This window comes from Perca fluviatilis, chromosome 9 (genome assembly GCF_010015445.1).
Source record: "Perca fluviatilis chromosome 9, GENO_Pfluv_1.0, whole genome shotgun sequence".
Taxonomy (NCBI): domain Eukaryota; kingdom Metazoa; phylum Chordata; class Actinopteri; order Perciformes; family Percidae; genus Perca; species Perca fluviatilis.
The window spans coordinates 5,742,988-5,763,382 of NC_053120.1; the positions used below are offsets into that span (position 1 = coordinate 5,742,988).

A 20,395-nucleotide genomic window follows, 5' to 3' on the forward strand; every position below is an offset into this window, starting at 1 on the left:
TCTGTAAAGCACTTGTAGAGACAATATTGATCTGCGAGTCTGGCAGACAAGACGCTGCGCTTCTGAGACGCTCCCGGTGTGGTATGGCGCGTGGCAGCATGAACGCAGCACGAACGCAGCACAGACGCAGCACAGACGCAACCCCAGAAGAAAATCTGTGTTAAGGAGGCGTAAACTGAGACTTCAAGATTTAGGAAATTAAAACGTTGAAAAAAAATATATATATACTGTATATCTTCCACCTGAAACCTAAAAAGCAACATGTTTCAGACTGAAACGTCCTGCTGACCTGTAATCCCAAAACATCCCATATATTCATCTCTCCTCTGCAGTCATTACTTTCAATTAGGTTTAGACACTTAGGCATCACGATCCTCATGTCTTTCTTTGTAAATATTCGAGCAAATAATGGCACCGTTAACTTGTCCCATTAATGCATTTTGCTAACTATAACTGAGCTTCTTCCCGCTGAGCCCGAATGCTTTCTCGCCTTGCAGATTTCCTCGGATTGTGGTGGCACCTGGATTGTGGTTGCAGCCCCTGCCGTGGTCCTGCCCGACGCCCTGTTTCGCCCTGCACTGCTACTATTAGTACTAGTCATAGTTCTATATCTTGATTGTTACTATAATTGCCACTGTTCATCATACCAACTGATTTAATTATTATGAATCATATTTCCATAGAGCTGTATCAGTGTATCAGTGTATCAATCGGCAGCGTCAGATGCTGCCAACCAAGAGCAGGGTTCTGTCTGAGGTTAGTTCCTATTTAAAGGAAGTTTTTCCTCGCCACTGTCCCACCAAATGCTTGCTCTTGGGGGGACTGGTTGGTTCATTGTTATTTACAGAGTGTGGTCTAGACATACTTTATCTGTAAAGTGTCCTGAGATAACTTCTGTTAGGATTTGACACTTTACATAAAACTTAATTGAATGATAACAAAAGGCTGATTGTGGTCAGGATGTTGCACGAACAGATGGGAGGAAGATTATGGGAGGATGATAACAAATGTAATTACTCTGTTGCTGAAAAACCCCAAAAGGCATAAATATTGCTCTGAAATAGAACATGATTAGACCAATTTGAGGGTTTAATGGAGTTTGACTCTGTGGTGACGCACATTAACTTGTATTTCTAGATTAAATTTAGCTTCAAACAACACGTTGTGAAGCCATGTTCAAATTGATTTTGAATCTTTTTACACTTATATTACCCATGGTATCTGATCTCAAGATCTCATATTTTTTGGGGGCAGTTGTGTGTATAATGAATTTCCCACTGGTAGGTCAGTGGGGTTGAAAAGGTATCTGATTATTCCTTCCAACTCTGGACATTTTATATCTTTCTTTCTAACAATGTATTGGGAAATGACTCGTCTCCCAGAGAGCAGGACAGCCGCAGGAAAGGTAACAATTAAAAAGGAATGAGACGGGGATTACAACTGTTACAACATCAACAAATCTCAATGATTAGACCAAGATGGGAGAGACAGTAACTGTCTTCATACGAGGTAAACTTGATTCCATCCATATGGATATTTCACAAAAACACACCCTCAAAATCCAGTATGCAAAAGAATTTACAAAAATAGATTTCTCTGAGAATGATGCAGCTGTTTGCTGGTGACAGCACTGTTTGTATATTTGTGTACAGTTTATCCGAGTCAAAATACTTATAAAGGCAAATTAAATTGGCAAAAGAAAGCATTGTGTTAGTTCAGGATGAGCACTGAAGTTATTTTAGCTGATTGGCAATATAACTGGCTCATTAATCTGCTTCTTGACATTTAGCTGAGTAGTAATTTTACAGGTGTGCAGGCTAGCCATTATAACCTGACTTCTCATTATTACGCTGTTGATGCACTCATGCCAATGCTGCATGCTTACATTTCTTTGGGTTTTGGACTGTAGGTAGAAAAAAAAATCCAAGCCAATCCAAGCTTTGTAGCAAGGATTTAGAATGTGGATACCATCTTTCTGTGCTCGAGCCAAGAAAAATGACAGAAAATGGAGACAAGTATGGATGAGATCTACAAAGCTGTGTCGGTTGTTTTAAATCAGATTAACAGAAATAAGTGAATTGCTTTTTACCGCTACCACAGCTTCTGGGTCATCTTAAAATGATGTCAAAATGTCAGGCAATAAATGATAAATAAACAATTGGGCAGCATGGTGGCTCAATGGTTAGCACTGTGGTCTCACAGCAAGAAGGTTCTAGGTTCGAATCCAGGTTGTTCCAGGCCTTTCTGTGTGGAGTTTGCACGTTCTCCCCATGTTGGCGTGGGGAGAACGTGCGTGGGTTCCCCCCAGGTGCTCTGGTTTCCCCCACCATCAAAAACATGTACTAGGTTCTCCAGTCAGTGCCCTTGATCAAGGCACTGGCTCATATCTGGAGTTGGTCCCCAGGCGCTGTGATTGGCTGCCCTCTGCTCCCTTGAGGGATTTTATTGGGTTAAATGCAGAGAATGAATTTCGCTACATGTATGTGACAATAAAGTACCTTTAAATGTAGGGCTGGGACGATTAGTCGACTACGTAAATGCGTCAACACAAATAATTTGCGTCAACGCGTCACTAAATAAAATAAATAAAACTCACGTGCAAATTAATTCATGTGATGCGGAACTACTGTTAGATACGCGGGTTCTAGGGGCACCTAATCTGTAGCTCCGCCTTGGCTCTGAAGCTAGCCGAGCTCCTCCGCCAACATGACGGTCCAGTGAGTCAGAGATAGCGGCACGAAAAGACGACTACGGCGAGTGGTGGCGACCCACAAGAGTTCCCCGCCGGCCTCTTTAAGATCGCAAGTTTTGGAAAACTTTGAGAATGTATGGCTGCAGCCTGGAGCTTCCCGTGTCATGTCCTCTTGTCTAATGCTGTCCCCACCTCGAAAACTTCGGTCTTCGGGTCAGTTCCAGTAGTAGGCTACAGGCGAGACAGTGGTGGATAAGACGATGACTGTTTGTTGGCGTAGTTCAGCAGTTGTTGGGTATGTGAGTGGAATTACGTCCAACATGCTAACGCATATCCGACTCCTTCACCCAGATGTGCCAATCACTGGAACGAGACACTGTCCAACTTCTCCTCCCTACAGTGCTTAACCAGCCTTTAGATACAAATAATTAAAGTTAAATTAAAGGAAGAAGAGCTTGGATGTTAAACAAGAGCTTATTCATTAATTTACCTACTACTGTTAAAAGGCTGGTTACAGGCTACTCTTTTTGCACTTGCTCTGTTTACTTTAAGTTTTTATTTTTGTATTCCTCCTGAAAATGACTTTATTTTGTGGTTGGATTGATAGCCTGCATCTGGCTTCAGGTTGCACTACAAATTAATTTTACTTGAACAGTGCAGTGTTAAACCATTTTAATAAATAGAAATTTGAACTTTATTGAAATTTGTTTTATGTAAATTGGTAATAATTGAGCAATGGGTAAATAATCGCTAATTGAAAAATTAATCGTTAGATTAATCGAAAAATGTATCGTTAGAGTAATCGAAAAATGAATTGTTAGATTAGTCGACTAATCGAAAAAATAATCTCTAGATTAATCATTTAAAAAATAATCGTTTGGGACAGCCCTACTTAAATGGCAGGTCTGAAACAAGAAGAAGCAGGAAAGGACAGAAAGAATTCTCACCACACGCCCCTCGAGCAAATAGTTTATTTTTTAATTCCCTCTTAATATTAGTGCGTGACTTATCCTTACTGTATAATACCCTCCGATTTCACAGAAGAAATCCCTGTGTGCTCCTCAGGTGACCCCTTCCTAAATAAGAAGTTGAATTTCGATGGGCTTAACCTCGGCCGACCTGCGGTAAAACACTTGCTGCATCCTTCCAAAGTGGTTTATCTTGACTTAAAATGTTTCCATGAATAAGTAAAATAAAGAAAGGGTTGTCACTTCACTTAACGGGGCGAGGACCACGAGGAGGAGAAAATCACTTTCATTATTGAGGGGGTTTTCAGTTGGAGATCATGTCGAGGAGCTTAGTCGAGTAATATTTTGGGGAGAGGTTGCAGGGAAGCTGGTGCGAACGATGCCTCTGTCCCGACGAACACACACCAACGCGCACAACGCTAATACACACTGGTCTTTGACTTACTTTTACATTTCCACACAATGGCACGCACACCACCCATGCAAAGCACGGAAAGTCCAAAAGTCAAGGTAGGGTTAATTAAAAATACATAAGAGTCGAGAGTCCCTAAAAGCCTGAGAGAGGAGGGCCGGCTGGGCGAGGTGGGTTGCAGGTGAAAGGGTGAACAGGCAGGTCAGCTGTACAGAAAGTCAGAACAGAGAGAGAAAGAGAGAGAGAGAGAGAGAGAACTTGGCAACCGGCCACGTTTCTGCTCGGAGTTCGTTTTTACTGAACCCTGAAGCTGTCAGGGGGTTAGCAGAAATTTGATGCTGACGAGAGGGAACGGCCTTGTCGTCTTTACATCCAGATGTGGCAGAAATCTGTCAGGTGTGAAGAGTGTTGGCGGTCATGCCAAATGACAGAGGCGAAAAAAAAAAAATGCAGTGCGTGAGAATGGAGAGCGTGTGACTGAGGATGCAGCTGAAGGTCTAAACTTGCATCATGCACCGGCTATTAAAATGTTGCCTTTAGCTACATGGAAGACTCAAAATCCTACATTTCATGCGGGTCATAGTTGTGTTGTTAGTTTTGCTTCCCAAACCTTTTACGGTAACACTTTACTTGAAGTTTTCTACATAAGAGTGACACGACACTGTCATGAATACATGACACTCACATGACACTGTCATGACACAGTCATGACACATGAACCCTAACCCTAACCATAACTCTAACCCTAACCATAACCATAACGTGTCATGACAAAAACGAATGACACTTACTAAAAAAGAGTTATGTCATAAACGTTTATGACTTGTTTATAATGTTTTATGACACGTTCATGACAGTGTCATGTCACTCTCATGTAGAAAACTTCAAGTAAAGTGTACTTTGAGCCTTTCCTGGTTTGATTGAATTTTATTCATAATCATTTTTCATTGCAAAAGCAAGGGTCGATTCACTCGAAATAAAATAAATAAATAAATTTTAAGAAAGACTTCCATGCAGATATATTAGTTCCGTTTTATTTTTCTAGGTTTTAAGCTATCTGCCTCCATATGCATATATACCACGAGAGGTACAGTAAGTAAAATGTCTCTTTAATGTTGCCAGGGCTAACAGCAGATCACAACTGTGTGCGTCTGTCTGTGTGTGTGTGTGTGTGTGTGTGTGTGTGTGTGTGTGTGTGTGTGTGTGTGTGTGTGTTGCGGTGTACCACTGTACCTTGAGCGGTGTAGACCAGCTCGGTGTAGACTGTGGCGGGGATGATGGGGGCGGTCAGGTCCTGCAGGAAACCTCTAAGAGCATCAGTCAGAGAAACCACATCATACTGGTCCAGGTCCACTGAGACCGGATCTAAAAGGACAAAAGACAGAGAGGAGGACAAAGGGGAAGTGTTAGCAATTATGTATATGATCGGGGGCCTAAGCATTAATGAGGTATCGAGAACACAGTCCTACTAAGGGGACAAGCCCAGGGACCCAGATGTTGAGCTGGCCCTTAAACAGAGCCTGTGAAAAATATGACTGAAAAAATCAATGTTGGTAATCTCGCATTGCAAGACCTTCCTCCACAGCGCTGCGGAGGAGGGTCTGGCAAGTCCACACAGCATTCTGGGATGGGAGAAAAACATGCTCTGGTTTATTGGCATTTCTTTAAACTAATCACAATTGTCTTGGGCGGTGCTAAGCGCCAGACAGAGCCACGGTGCCTCTGCAAAATAGTCTCTGGGAAGGAACTTGTTTTGGTGAAACATTCAAAAGTTGTTTTAGTCGTGCGAGAGAAAACTCAGATTGGACAGATAGTCTAGCTAGCTGTCTGGATTTACCCTGCAGAGATCTGAGGAGCAGTTAACCATAGTCCAAATTCCGACAGAAAGAAAGCGGAAGGTAATGAAAATCTGGCAGGAAAAATGGACATCCGGCTGACTTTCCAAAAGACACGTCCGCCGGAAAAGGAATTCCCATCACATTCACTTTTAGATATCTCAACAAACAGCCCATCATGACACCTTTAAAGTAACTGTTTGTGTCTTCATGTTTGTGTAGGACATTCAGACTTAATAATAATACATTTTCTTTATATAGCCCTTTACATGGTACTCAAAGACACTTTACAGTAAAACCAGCACATATAGCACATTAAAAAACAGTTAAGCAATAAAACCAATGCATAAAACAAGCATATTAAAAGCAATTAAAAACAATAAAACCAGTAGCTATCAGGTGAGAAATGTAAGACTATTGTATGTGGAAAGCTAATCTGAAGAGGTGTGTTTTGAACGTGTCCAGGTCATTACAGTCACGGATGTGTAAGGGTAGGGAGTTCCAAAGGGAGGGGGCTGCAATGGTGAAAGCTCTTACTGTTCTGTAAAAACACACCATTAAGACTCAGACTCTGGAAACACCCAGAGGGGCCTTTGGGGCAACGGTGCCCAAAGGCCCATCGCCAAATTCAGTAGATTGGCCTAAAGATGGCAACACTAGTCAGTCCAACAATTTGCTTTAAAAAGAAAATCTCAATAACTTCTTGACAGATCAAGAAAGCCTATTCCTTCTGACATTGTGTTCATGTTTCACTAAAGTGAATTATTGTATTAATATATATAGGCATTAGTTAAAGTGATGGTTCGGAGTAATTTCACCCTAGGGTCCTTTGCACCATGACCTCGAGCCAAACACCCCCCCAGAAGCTTTTTTCACCTGGGTCTAACATTGGGAAAGTTAGCGTAGAGTAGCGTTAGCCGCTGAATAGCTTAGCGCAGAGGCTAATGGATCCGAAGTGTCTCCTTATACCCCACTAATAATGCCGAAATGATACCAAAGGTCTACACTAGTAATATAGGTTATGCTCTCATAAACGATGGATTGTAAAGTTTGTAAGTACACCAGAAGGTTATGTAAATAACACTTGCCTGCTGGCTTCTGCTCTTGGTTGTTGTTGCTGCTGTAAGACGAGTGCTTAGGGACATCTACAAATTACAACACCGAAAAGAGATGCAACAAAAATATTTTTTAATTTAACTTATTTTTTAAAGTAAGTACTGTAGTATAACTAGCAGGAGACAAGTAATAATTGAGGTAAGTTTGGAGACATTACCTTATTTAATCATTAAATTAATAAATATTTTGGTTGCATCTCTTTTCGGTGTTGTAATTTGTAGATGTCCCTAAGCACTCTTACTGCCCGGTAGTAACAGCAGCAGCAGCAGCAGCAGCAGCAGCAGAGAGCAGAGAGCAGAAGCCAGCAGGCAAGTGTTATTTACATAAACTTCTGGTGTACTTACAAACTTTACAATCCATCGTTTTATGAGTGCATAACCTATATATACTAGTGTAGACCTTTGGTATCATTTCGGGCATTATTAGTGGGGTAATGTTAAGAGACACTTCGGATCCATTAGCCTCTGCGCTAAGCTATTCAGCTGATAACCCTACGCTACGCTAACGCTCCCAATGTTCGACCCAGGTGAAAAAAGCTTCTGGGGGGGTGTTTGGCTCGAGATCATGGTGCAAAGGATCCTAGGGTGAAATTACTCCGAACCATCACTTTAAGAGATCTGGAACCCTGCTCAGAAAATATCTACTGACTATTGGATCATAGTTATGTTATCCTGAAATATACGTACCATACCTCCCTTAAAATAGCGCTGTGGATATTTATAATCCCAATTGGATGAATATTAATCATTTTAATTTCGCTTCCCACACAAATGATTCAGACAGATTGCCATGAGCTTTATTGAGCTTCTTTCCTGCTCTTCAGAGGATGAACCCTTGTAGTTTTGTGGGAGTGGAGTACAAGTTATTATTGTAATGTAGTTTTTTTACGGATTTTTTTGGAATGTACAGAATTATCAGATTTTCTCTGGAAACGGGTAAATAACCATAACAAAGACTTAAATCAACCAAATGTACTGTTAAGTTAACTAATGGGGCTCTAGCTTTGGCCAGAAACTCTATATCACAATAAGAATTGTTGCATTGGGTCAGTGGTAATCTAACTGCTCAGAGTGTGTCAAGTCTCACGGACAGTTGTCTCTGGGAAAAAGTAATACCGTCACTCAGCCATAGATAAAAAAAAAAATGCTGAGCTGTCCAACACAAAGATAATTTACAAATCTATCCACCGGTAGACAAAACAACTGAAAAGAATCCTGCGTGTGTCAGCGTGAGCATGCTCAAGCAGATTAGCAAAGGACAAACCAAATGGCGCCACACGTTTTTCCTTTCTCCATCTTTCACCTCAACCTTCCTCTACTCTACCTCCACTTGTCCTTCCCCATATCTGCTCTTAACCTTCCACCCCCTCCTTGACATTTCGCCTGTTTTGCGTTTTATCTTTCATCGTTGCACACCAGCTCCACTTGCTCCTCTTTTTGCTTTCTTTTCCTTCTTTCTCTTCACCTTGTGGAATGGTCTAAACACTGAAATCAAACAGAGCCATAATATTATACAGTTACAAAAATTATTCAAGGAAACAATACTTTTCTTTTTTTTTTAGATTATTTTTTGAAAGTGGATAGATATGAAATGGGGAGAGTGATGGGGGATGACACACAGCAAAGGGCAGCAGGTCGGATTCGAACCCTGCCAAAGGAAACAATACTAATATATTAAAGCTTTAGTGCGTAACTTTTTGATATTAATGAACGTCCATTACATTCAAGCCATTGCCAAATGAGTCGCTACAAAGCTAATTCAGACTATCAGCTCTACACAACTCTCTCTGTAGTTCTCAGTGTGGCTATGTTCAGAAGACTGTGGCGTCCGGGCGCTTCCAGAAGCATGAAGCGTGAGAGAAGAAATGATAATTTCCTCTTCGGAAGAGTCCATCACGGTTTTTTAATCCTCCGTGTCCTCCTTGGCTACTAGCAACTGCGTGGAGGAGGGGTGGGGGTCGCGGTGCACTGTCACAGAAGACTTGTATCATGTGGACGCGCCAACAGTGTTGTTGTCATTACTTATAATACCTCATGGGGGCGACAGAAACTACGCACTATTGCTTTAATGGGAATGTACACACAGTGTGTGGTTGTATGTTGTTGTATTATTGCAAGTTATTGTATAACTTGTATGATCCTGTGTAAGTGTATGATATTGTAAAGCAGGGGCAGGACGTTATAAGTGCTTCTGCCTGCTCCTTCTCGAACTCATCCTTTTTTTTGGTTCTTTGATGGAATGGGATTGATTTGTATATGATGGTGTTTTTTTGTTTTTTTTATTCTCTTTTAAAGTATGTTGATTGTTCGAGGTAAATAAAAAAATAAAAAATAAACTAAAACTTAACCTTTCGTCTTCCTCATCCCATCCTCCATCTCCCGCCCCCTCCGCCCCATATGCACCTGACCCTCTGGAGTCAAAGCGGCGGTTAACTCTCATTGATTTGCCCCTCTAACTAATGCTTGAATAAACTTAAGCAATCACCACAGGCCAGTAACCCACCAGGCCATTAATATCAACGGATGACCTCTTCACATCGCAGTGCTGAGGCCTGTGTTATCGTGCAGTGATTTGTCTGGGGGATTCGATCATCCCAACACCCAGATGGAGTAAAATTGGTGTTGCCATGGGACCCATGAAAAGATATTAATACACTTTTCTTGTGTGTGTGTGTGTGTGTGTGTGTGTGTGTGTGGGTGGGTGTAGGGGTATTAGAGCATAAAACAATTTGATTCCTCAAGAGCAGACTGTAATTGGCTTATTTGAGAATGCTGTTTTTGTTATTAGCTTGGGATAACGACAATGGTGATGGTGTTATAATATGTTGGCAGTCACTGGCTGAGTATGAGATTTGCTGTAAAAGGGGAACTTACATACGACCACTTACATACACTTACTTTTGTATTTATATAAGAACGTCCATCTTACATGAAATGTCTGTTCAAACTCCTAAAGTGTTCTGGTGTATCGATGATGGCCAAATGGAGCGGCTAGATTTAATTTTAACTTTTTGTTGTTGTCTCTAAAGCATGGCAGAATAGAAAAAGTTTTATTTGTTTAATTTATGTTGCTATTCTGGTACCTGTTCCCTTGCTATAAATAATAATGTCTCGTCAGCCCGTTTGGGCTGGGCATACTTTGTTTTGTGCGTGACATAATAACAAAATTATTCATTTTAATTAACTATTATTATTAATCATTTATGTTGACTCTTTAAAATCACTCTTCAACAGCTGTTTAAATTTCAAGAAGGGAAATACTCTGAGTTGATATTAATGCACTCCTCTAGGTCACTTTGACCACTGTCCCTTTCACACATGTACTGCAACCCTGAACTTATCTAGACAGTCCCCTGAGGAGCCGTTTGCGAGAACACAAATGTTTGAAATAGTTGGACCGGACATTAAACCGTCTGTTTAACCATCTTAGAGTCTGTGTAATGTCCAAACTCATTGACCGCTTCTATCATGCGGCTGGCGCCTAACCGGAAGAAAACAAACATCCAAGGGTGAAGAAGAAGGTGGATTAACACGATTATGCCAACGAAAATGTCCAACTGGAGAGACGACAAGATTCGGGAACTTTTGTCAGTACGGGCCGACAGAAATCGTCAGACAAGTTCAAGGAACGACAAGAGACTCAGATGTTTATGGCCAAACTACGAACAGGCTACATGACTGTGGTGTAATCTCAGTCATGTCCTGCCTCCTGCACGCTCTACCTAGGCGCCACCCCTCGCCTAAACCAAACTGAGAATTTCCAGTAGGTGAGAATGTGTCTGACGCAGACAATGTGTTGGGTGCTACAGGAAACTTCAGAGTATTGTCCAGACTTAATGGGAGAAAACAGCTTCCTTCTTATGTTTGTTTGACACATCAAATGTTGGCCTATGACTATGCCGACAGCCAGTAATTGTTCCACTGGATCAGTTAGATATGACCAGGGGCGTCGGACTGGGGAGAAAAAGGGGACTGAGTACCCAGGGCCCTCATGTGAGGAGGGCCCAAAAAGATGCTAGAATGAATAGCTGTGGATGCGGGGAGGGGCCCATAGAAAATGCCTTTCTACAGGGCCCAGAATTTTGTGCTACGCCCCTGGATATGACAGTATATGAATAGGTATGGGAGACAGTCCATGTTGCAATGTATAAGAACATGTTGATATGACATTTTGAGACTAAGAAAAGAAAAGAATAGTGTAAAACAAATTCATCAGTTTGTTTCATTTTGACTATAATCTTTTCCAGGTTGAACAACCCCAGACTTAAGCGTGAAATCAAACCGGTTCCCTTGTTCCCTGCTTGTGATTTGGTTGTTAGATTTAAACCTTAGTCATTCCGTACAAGAGGGCTCTGTGTAGCTACCTTGTAGATAGTGTGTGTATGAATCCAGACAATGTGTTGGCTGGTCATGAGTTAGTTATGACTTCAAAGAGTGGAAGGAGGCAGCTTTGACAAAAAACTGCTTGTTTGGGACACATTTTGCTGAGACATGACTGTCTGACTTTCCCACGCCAACAGCAAAATGGCACGATTGTTTCGAAGAGACGCACATGATTTCATTGAAGTCACTGGGTTCATTATTTAGTGCTTTGAACAATTAGACAGACATCATCTGGGCACAAATGAATAAGACTTTACAATAATTTACAGTAGGCCTTTCACAGACTGAACTGTCTTAAATTCAAAATTCCTATTTTTATTCCATGATGGGAAATGCAGAAAGCAGCTATTTGTTTGTATCAGACACCATGAAAATTGGTGTCTGATATCGAAAACCACCAGATAAATTGGTTGTCCAGGATCTGTCTGTGCCCTAGTGGGAATAAGTCATGCTTTCTTTTTGCCCCGACTCTCTAGAGCTCTCTGTATGTGACTGACCCAGTTTACTGTCTGGTTGGTCTTCAGGGCAACAGCAAAACAGGAAGAGCAGAAACGTTATTGTAGAATGCAATCAGAAATCAGAATCAGAAAAGGGGTTCATTCCAAGCCCTTCTCACTCCCAACTCGTCAAATACTGACGCTTGGTCAGTGGCTCTATAAATAGTGACGCCAAGAGTTCTGACCAAGCGCGTCAAAATATGACGCTAAAGGAGACTTTTTGCGTCTATAACAAATGCCAAAGGCACCTGACCAAGCATTGCTTTTTGACGAAATGGGAGTGAGAATGTGTTGTTTATTGCCACAGTAGTTACACCTACATGGAATTTGCCTTGGTGAATGGTGCATACATACACAAACAAACATATTAAACATAAATAAGAAATAAACAATAAATACAGAAACAGAAACAAATATATACAAAATAGCATAAGAACAATGACACTGTGCCCCTCACCTTCCACTCTCTGTTACAGAAAACAACCTTTGAGCTAGCAAGCAAAAAGCTGAAAATGGCAAGTTTAAAAGAAACTTGAATTGTGCAAGAAGACAGGCCTACTTGGTTGTTCAGGGGAATGATTGCAAAGTAAATGGTAAGAGCAAATGCGGTTTAACCATGTATCAGCTCATTTAAATGGGAGCGTGCCTATGTTCCCACATTTCTAAGACTTTTTTCAAAATTAGGCCCTATGTTCCCACAGTTCCCACATTTCTTTTCCAAAATTAGGCCCTATGTTCCCACATTTCCTTTTTCATAAATGTGTATCAGATTTTATACCTCTTTCTCCCAATTTGGTAGCCAATTACACCCAACCTATTATCCAGTAGCAATGGACTACAGATGGAATGTAACCCTAACCCTAACATAGAAATAATCTTAGACATGTGGGAACATAGAGCTGTGGGACCATTGGGCTCACGTTACTGTGTTGTGTGAATCACATCATGTCATTTAATATTGTATGTGGTGTTTTCTTTTGTGGGGTGCAAATGTTCCATCATGTGATTCTAATTTTTCAATGTGGCCCTTAGTGAAATTGAGTTTGACACCCGTTGTTTAAAGAAATGCAAACAACCCACGGTGTTTTCTTCTCCTATCCTTGAATGTATCTGTGGTGTAGCCAGACCTTACTCTGCAGGAGATAGGTCTGCCAATGCGAGACTAAGGTGGCGGTAATGCACCTTAACGCTGGTTGCCTTCCACAATGAACCAAAAAAATAAGAAGCGACCTCAGTGCACTTGTCAGTCAGTCACTCATCACTCATTATCGTCTAACTGCTAGTTAGCACTGGACCAACTAGCCTGATGGGCTATCATGGCCGGCTAGCTAGCATGTTTCCAGCTAAATCTTTAAAGATGTTGAAATTACATTTCTCAGCGTTTAACCTTTCAAAAAAGAGATTTTCTTAGAAGTCAGACAACTGGCACACACATGTATGCCTTTCTAAGACTTTCCCTATCCATAGTGCTATACCATTCAGTTAAAAAAACTAAATAAACGATACTTCAATAATTCAACCACTGTAATGTATTTGCCTGCATACAATATAATCAAAAACAAAGAATCAGTTTCGGCTCTAACATACCAGCCTGAAAAGTGCCTTAGCCCAGATGAGTTGAGGAATCTAGAGGCCAGTGTTATGTGCTTTTCTGCTAAGAAAGACAGTAAATCCCTTTGTAATGAGAGACAAGTGTCTGCTGATTGGTTAATGCAGATTAGGACCAGAAAACTGTTGTAGCCAGATGTAGCCAGCATTACAACCAGAGGTTCCCAGAAATGGTTTCAGATGTCGAGGAAAAACAAATTTGCTGTCCTTTTTCTGCTGGTGATCTTAAAGCTGCACTAATCCATGTTCTTGTAATACTAAGAGTGGACCAAATAACTGTGTGTTTTTTTAAGCGTATAGCTTGTGGTTACGAAGTCACAGAGAATCATCACTCAACTCGACAATTACTCTCAGCTCTATGGATCTTTTTTAAGCCTCTTATGAGCTCATTCTTTTGGTCTTACGGCACATGTACTGTTTAATTCAATCGCAACGCTTTTGTCAACCTTGTTTTCAGCCGTAGCAGCAGCAGTTTTAGGCAAAAAATATCACTGTACACTACCTGTACTGCCTAGCAAGTTAGAGGCTAGCTGGTAAGGAAAGTGTAATATCTGGCAGCCAAAGAGTCAGCTGTGTTTCCCAGGAGTTGGTGGGGACCAAACGAGAGCTAAAGGAAGAGGGAATATTGGTCTTATATTCATCAGGTGGGCACAAACAAGACCCTAATGGAACTAGTCTTGTTGGGGCCCGTAGAGAGAGAGCACAGGCCCTCCCACAATGGGGGGGGCTCAGGGTTGGCGGCCCATGTCAAATAGTCCCTGAGCAAGACATGTATAGCTGTCCACTGCTCCTAATACTCAGGATGGGTTAAAATGCAGATATAGAATTTCACTACATTGTATGTATGTATGTATGTGACAATTAATGTTAAAGCTTGTTGTTTTGTTTAAAGAAGAACTTGTGCCATTGTGCCATACATATGCCCTCAAAAAGCAAACCCATCTTTATCATAGTTTTACATTTGTTCGTGTAAAAAAGTCTGCGTAATTTATAACAAAATTATATGCTTATTTTATATAAACTATAAAAAACTGTGCTTGTTTTCACATTTCAGTAAGTTGACCGTGAGAGTGCTGCCAGTGGTTCTGATAGCTTTCTCTTTGACTTCCAAATACAGTAATACTGTACAGTAATACTACATCAAGTCATTCAACTGTCAAATCGAACACAGTATTGGTAAAATATAGACACCTAATGGTGTGTGTGGCCCTCATTTATGAAACGTGCGTACAACCTAAAAGAGGCGTAGGACGGGCGTACGCCGATTCCTACGCAAAGCTCGGCATTTATCAATTTGAAGGTGAGCGTAGGCTGCGATAAAATCTCACGTCTGGTCTGAACTCGTGTACGCAAGTTTTCGAGTCAGAGTGGACTTGTGGTGCAGCATATAATCAGTGATCACTTATCAGCAATGGCAGATCTGGCTCTTTTAGAAGACCTCTATGCACCGGTACAAGAGTGCACACGTACGTGCACAGGCCACGGTGGAGCGCTCCATCGGATTGATTAAGCGGGGGGGACCCTGCTATAGGCTACACGGCAGAAAAAGTCTGCAACATTGTTTTAGCCTGTGGGGTCTGCACAACATCGCGCAGGAAAACAGGGTGCCATAAATGTAGTGATGGAGCCAGATGACCCGATGCCCAGAGAGCAATGTCCAGCACAGCCCCAACTGGGGGCTATACGAAGGAGACAGGATATTATTCCTCGCTTTTAAAAGGTATAGTGTAATGCTTGGGAATGATACTCAGGAAACATGACAATGCACAACATTTTTATTTATTCTTCAGGTTTTCGTTTCTCTTTTAAAGTGTCATTAATGGCCACAAGTGAACGATTTATTTCTGCCATTGACCAACATATTTTGGCTTGTTTTTCCAGCCCCTGTGCTGTCAGGAGACAGGGTCGGGGTGGTGGTCCAGCAAGGGGGGGCGGAGGAAACGCACTCTCCCTCAACTGTTGCCTGGCTGACTCATGAAAAAAAAAAAAAAAAGACACTGCATAAACTCCGCTAAATATAAGTACACCTACATGTAGGCCTAAGAGATTGCAATAGAAGCCTGTATATTACTATTAGGACTATAGCATACATATGTCAAGGGTGTATAAATTAAATAAACTTCAGCTGGAGTCTGATTTACTACGGCAACATCGTTGACTGCATCAGTGATCTCTTTCCATTCTGCATTCTTTCAGTTTTCAGGCTGCCAAATAGTACACACGTTGGTGCAAATGAAGCTGAGATATCAGGGTTTCGATCTCCACCTCTGAAAAAGTGCCGCTTCTCAGCCGGATTACGTCTCGCCATGTCGTAAATTGTAGGGGCCAGGCCTCAAAACCGAGAATATATTGGGGCGTGATATTTAAATGAAGATCGTTTCCAGCCGCTGCATTTATCAACGTACGACCATTCTTACGCTCGGATTGGTGTGATACGAACGTTTCATGAATCACACGTGAAGCCTGTCGTAAGATGATTTCTGCACTCATATCTGCGCTGGTTTCTACGTTAGGTTGATAAATGAGGGCCAGTGTGCAGTCTGAGATTTTACTTTAAAAGTTGAATTAAATAATAATTATGTTCCAAGTTTCAGGTGGTTTTCTAGGAATGGGCGTCAGTATTTCGGAGCAGGTGTTAAGATGTGCTGCAGATGTTTTTATCTGGTATTTCAATTTCGAAGGAAAAGTCTTGACGGCAAGACATGTCGTTTGTCGGTATCAACATGTAAACAAAACAAAAACTACTTGAAGGTTAAAGTTGGCTAAACTTAATAATGATGATTGAAAGAAAATTGTTGACTGCATCCATGCATGAATGAATGAAGCATTTTGTCATTATTTTTTAAAGTGCTCATATTTTGCTTTTTGGCCTTTTCCCTTTCCTTTATTGTGTTATGTATCTTATTGTGCACGTTATAGGCTTCCAAAGTGAAAAAGCCCAAAGCCCCCCCCCAAAGGGACTTACCATCTCCAACAGAAAACACTGTTCACCAACTGCTCCAAACAGCTCTATTGTAGTCCAGCCTTTACTTCAGAGACAGACGTGGTCACTTTGTAACACGTTATAATGCTCGCCTAGCTGCTAGCGTGGCACGCCCTCATACTCTGCTTCTGACTGGCTAGTAGTCCTTACCTAGGTACTGTCAGGGCACGCCCTCATACTCTGCTTCTGACTGGCTAGTAGTCCTTACCTAGGTACCGTCAGGGCACGCCCTCATACTCTGCTTCTGACTGGCTAACAGTCCTTACCTAGTTACTGTCAGGGCACGTCCTCATACTCTGCTTCTGACTGGCTAGTAGTCCTTACCTAGGTACCGTCAGAGCACGCCCTCATACTCTGCTTCTGACTGGCTAGTAGTCCTTACCTAGGTACTGGATATGTGCGACTCCCAACAAAGATGGAACAGAAGTGAGATGTCTCACTCTGTAGCTAAAACAGAGAGCTCAACACACAGGGTGAAAAGAGGAGCTGCAGCAATGTGCAGTACAAAAAAAAAATATATATATATTTTTTTATTTTTATTAAACCAGGGCTGGGCAATATGGCCTAAAAATAAAATCCCTGATTTAAAAAAAAAAATCGGATTTAAGATTTAAATCGATTTCCCCCCCCCCTACTTAAAATCAATCTGCAGATGACAAAGAAATTGTTCAAAACAAGTTTTAACTTTATTTTGTTTTGACTCATACACACACGCACACACACACGAATGGGGCTATATATTCAACAACAACTAAACGGATGCGTGAGATAAAGCTGTTTTCACACATACAGGTAATTCACTTCTCGTTCCTCGCTAAAAGTTCAAATCATTTTAACGTTATTGCGCAACCTTGCCCCTATTTTCACCTGTTGCTGAGTAATGTACATCAACGTCCCATGGTCTCTTGAATGTAGCATACCTGAAGCAAGCTCCTTCGTAGTAACTAGCGGTAAAAACTAATGTAAACCTATTCTGATATAACCGCCACATACAATTATGAACCTGAAACTCAGACAAAAAGCAGAAGATTACTGCGACGGAGTCAAGCAAATTCAATTCCCTTTGCGTGTGTTTCATAACTACTTACTAGCGTGCATTGCGGCTTGTCGTAACCACCTTATTGAATAGCTTCCTGTCTGCTGGACAGTGGCTCTGCTGGGTTGAGACGTATGGTGAGGGATGGCGGGCAGAACAGCCTAAGTCAGCAGGGCAGCTTTAATGACATCTGATGAAACAGAATCGTACTCTGGGGCCGCAGCCAACGCGGCCTCATTACGCTGCTCACTCGGGGAATGGGAATGAGAAATCCCCAGATCAATTCAGTCCTCTATCTTCCTCTCTCTCGTTCGCCCTATCCAAAAGTCTTAATTATCTGCCTCGCTTTGACCTTTTGGTCCCTCTGCAATCTTCCTAGAAAACATCCCTTTTCCTGTCACTTTTTTTTTTTTTTTTTTAATTGGTTCCTTTAAGTCTTTTAAGCCTTATAAGCTTTGGACCTTTCAGATCACATTTGTGTGCTCATCTTTGCATTTAACCAACGTGACTTCAACACAGACGTGTAAAAACACACCGACCTACAGACGAGGCTACATGTGCGCTCGTACCCACATACAGTAGGTCGTCATCGATTATCACTTCCTGTACATGCCTGTGCATCGACGGGCTCGGACAGATTTTTCTGATCTTCCTCCCAAAGGAACAACTTCGACCAGCCACTTCGCCTGTGATCTGTAACTGCCTTCTTACTCGTCTCCTTTTTCTTTTAAACTCTTTCCTCTGCCTCTTTCTTCTTGCATCATATCGCGGACTGTACGCTCACACACACACACACACACACACACAATATCCTCTCCGTGTATACTTGATCCGTCAGTCCACTCATCAAGTCTTTGTCTGACACCGGCTATGGATCAGTCGACAGATGGGCAGATACATGAATGCAGTCAATAGTCAAGAGCAGGATTAGTTATTGGATTTTAGCATCTTACACAGGATGCATTTGGCAGGAATGGTTAATTGGCTTCGAAGAGATTGGGATAGATGTACGTGGATAATAATGAATCTGCATTTCCTGTTTGAAGGTTAAGTGAAGTCATTTTCATTTGGTGTACACAATCAGACCCGAGGTTACTCAGTACACATTCAATTAAGAGGGGAAACTGGACCGAAAGAAGATCATTTACGAGCCTGCAACTGCAACCTTGCACACACTTTACAGACTTACAAGGGATGATTACATTCAAATCCATAACCTATTACGACCACACACCGCTGGTCATCTGTGTGACAACACATCGTCCTCTCTCTCTCATCAGGGCCGCTCTCCCCGTTATTATTCTCCGTCTGTCAGCAGCTCACATTGTTCGTCTTTTTTAAAAATATCAGAAACACTAAAGGGTTTCTGCAGGTTTCACCAAGTCAAATTTAAGACTTTTTAAGACCTTTTTAAGACCATTATGAATGCAATTTAAGACCTCTATCACAACATCAACTAAGCCCTAAATTCAGTTTTTTATCTGTGGTACAATCCCAAAGAGACTCGCACCAATAACACGAAAGCTGATTGGCTCTAATATAAGTTACATGCTGGTCTCATTTGTATTTGTAATACAGGGAAATTATATTTGGTCTAGCAAAAAAAACACGGAATAAAAAAAACAAAAGAGCATCAGAGGTAGCGTAGCATGGATGTAAGAATATTAGTTGTGTTTAAAATGATTTACACAATACTATATTTTTCAAGGCCTAAAATTTAGATTTTGTAATTTTAGACTTTTTAAGAGCCAACAGAAACCCTGCACTGAAGCAAAACCAGAAAACCCAAGACGTCATAAACTTGGTGTTGCTCCATTATTTCTGAGACCAAGTTTTACTCGGATATTCTGTCCAATAGACGAGCGACCGTGTGCTTTTGACAAAGTGCAGTGTGAACGCAAACCGGACCAAATGGGGCACCTGGGTAGCTCACCTGGTCGAACAGGCTCCCATATATAGAGGTGTACTCCTCGACGCAGAGGCCGCAGGTTCGACTCCAACCTGCAGCCCTATGTCATTCCCCCTCTTTCTCCCCTTTCATGTCTTCATGTTCTGTCCTATAGAAATAAAGTGCCAAAAAATTATCTTAAAAAAAAGAAACAGACGGACCAAATGAAAAATGCAACAATGTTCCAACTACACCCCCGAATGGCACCGAGTCTACCGAACTAAGTGTGAAAGAGTAGCTTGACGTGGTCACACTCAGATTCTAGTCAGAATATGAGTCTGATGCTGCTCCATAGGGCTGTGATTATGGGGCATGTTTCAACCGAAACAGGAAAGAAAATGCCTCTGCACTCAATTGGATAGACCTACAACCAATCAGAGCAACGGATCGACCTACAGCAAATCAGGGCAAATGACGTATGTCTTCTTAGCGACCATCGGGGCCAGCTGATAAATTAAACTTTTGCCGAATCCTGTAGGAAGGACGTCAAAAACATCTTTCCGATCGACAAATGCCTTGATCGCGGTTCTCTGTTCCTCTTTTAAAATTATGTCTGTTGATGTCTTCTATAACAGACGCGATGTCAGCCATCTTTGTTGTAAAAGAATTTAACCCAAACTCTCTTTGGTGACGTGGTTGATTCCGTTACTGTTGATCATCTGTCCATCATCGTATAAAGCCCGCCCTGACAATTTGATTGGTCCGAGCAGCTCTGGTCCGAGCTGCTCTGGTTCGAGCGTAGTCCAGACCGAACTTCCCGACCTCAAATGTTGTGGGCGGGGCTAAGTTCGGCTGGCATCCAGGCTAGTGAAAGAGCCCTCGAATGGTTCGATATGGGCTGACCCTGTGCATACCAGACACTAAAAAGAAATCTTTCAAAAAGATCTGTTGGTTTATTTTTGCTAATCACTAGTACCT

At 41.7% G+C, this 20,395-nt stretch overlaps 1 protein-coding gene across 2 annotated transcripts in view; it reads right to left on the reverse strand.

The window, feature by feature from the left end:
* pik3r3b (phosphoinositide-3-kinase, regulatory subunit 3b (gamma)) overlaps window positions 1-20,395 on the reverse strand; it is a 276,193-nt gene that overhangs the window by 138,078 nt on the left and 117,720 nt on the right. For both annotated transcript variants that reach the window (XM_039810638.1, XM_039810639.1), the window contains exon 5: window positions 5,306-5,437. In XM_039810638.1, the coding sequence (XP_039666572.1) occupies window positions 5,306-5,437 (132 nt within the window). The remainder of the gene's footprint in view (window positions 1-5,305; window positions 5,438-20,395) is intronic.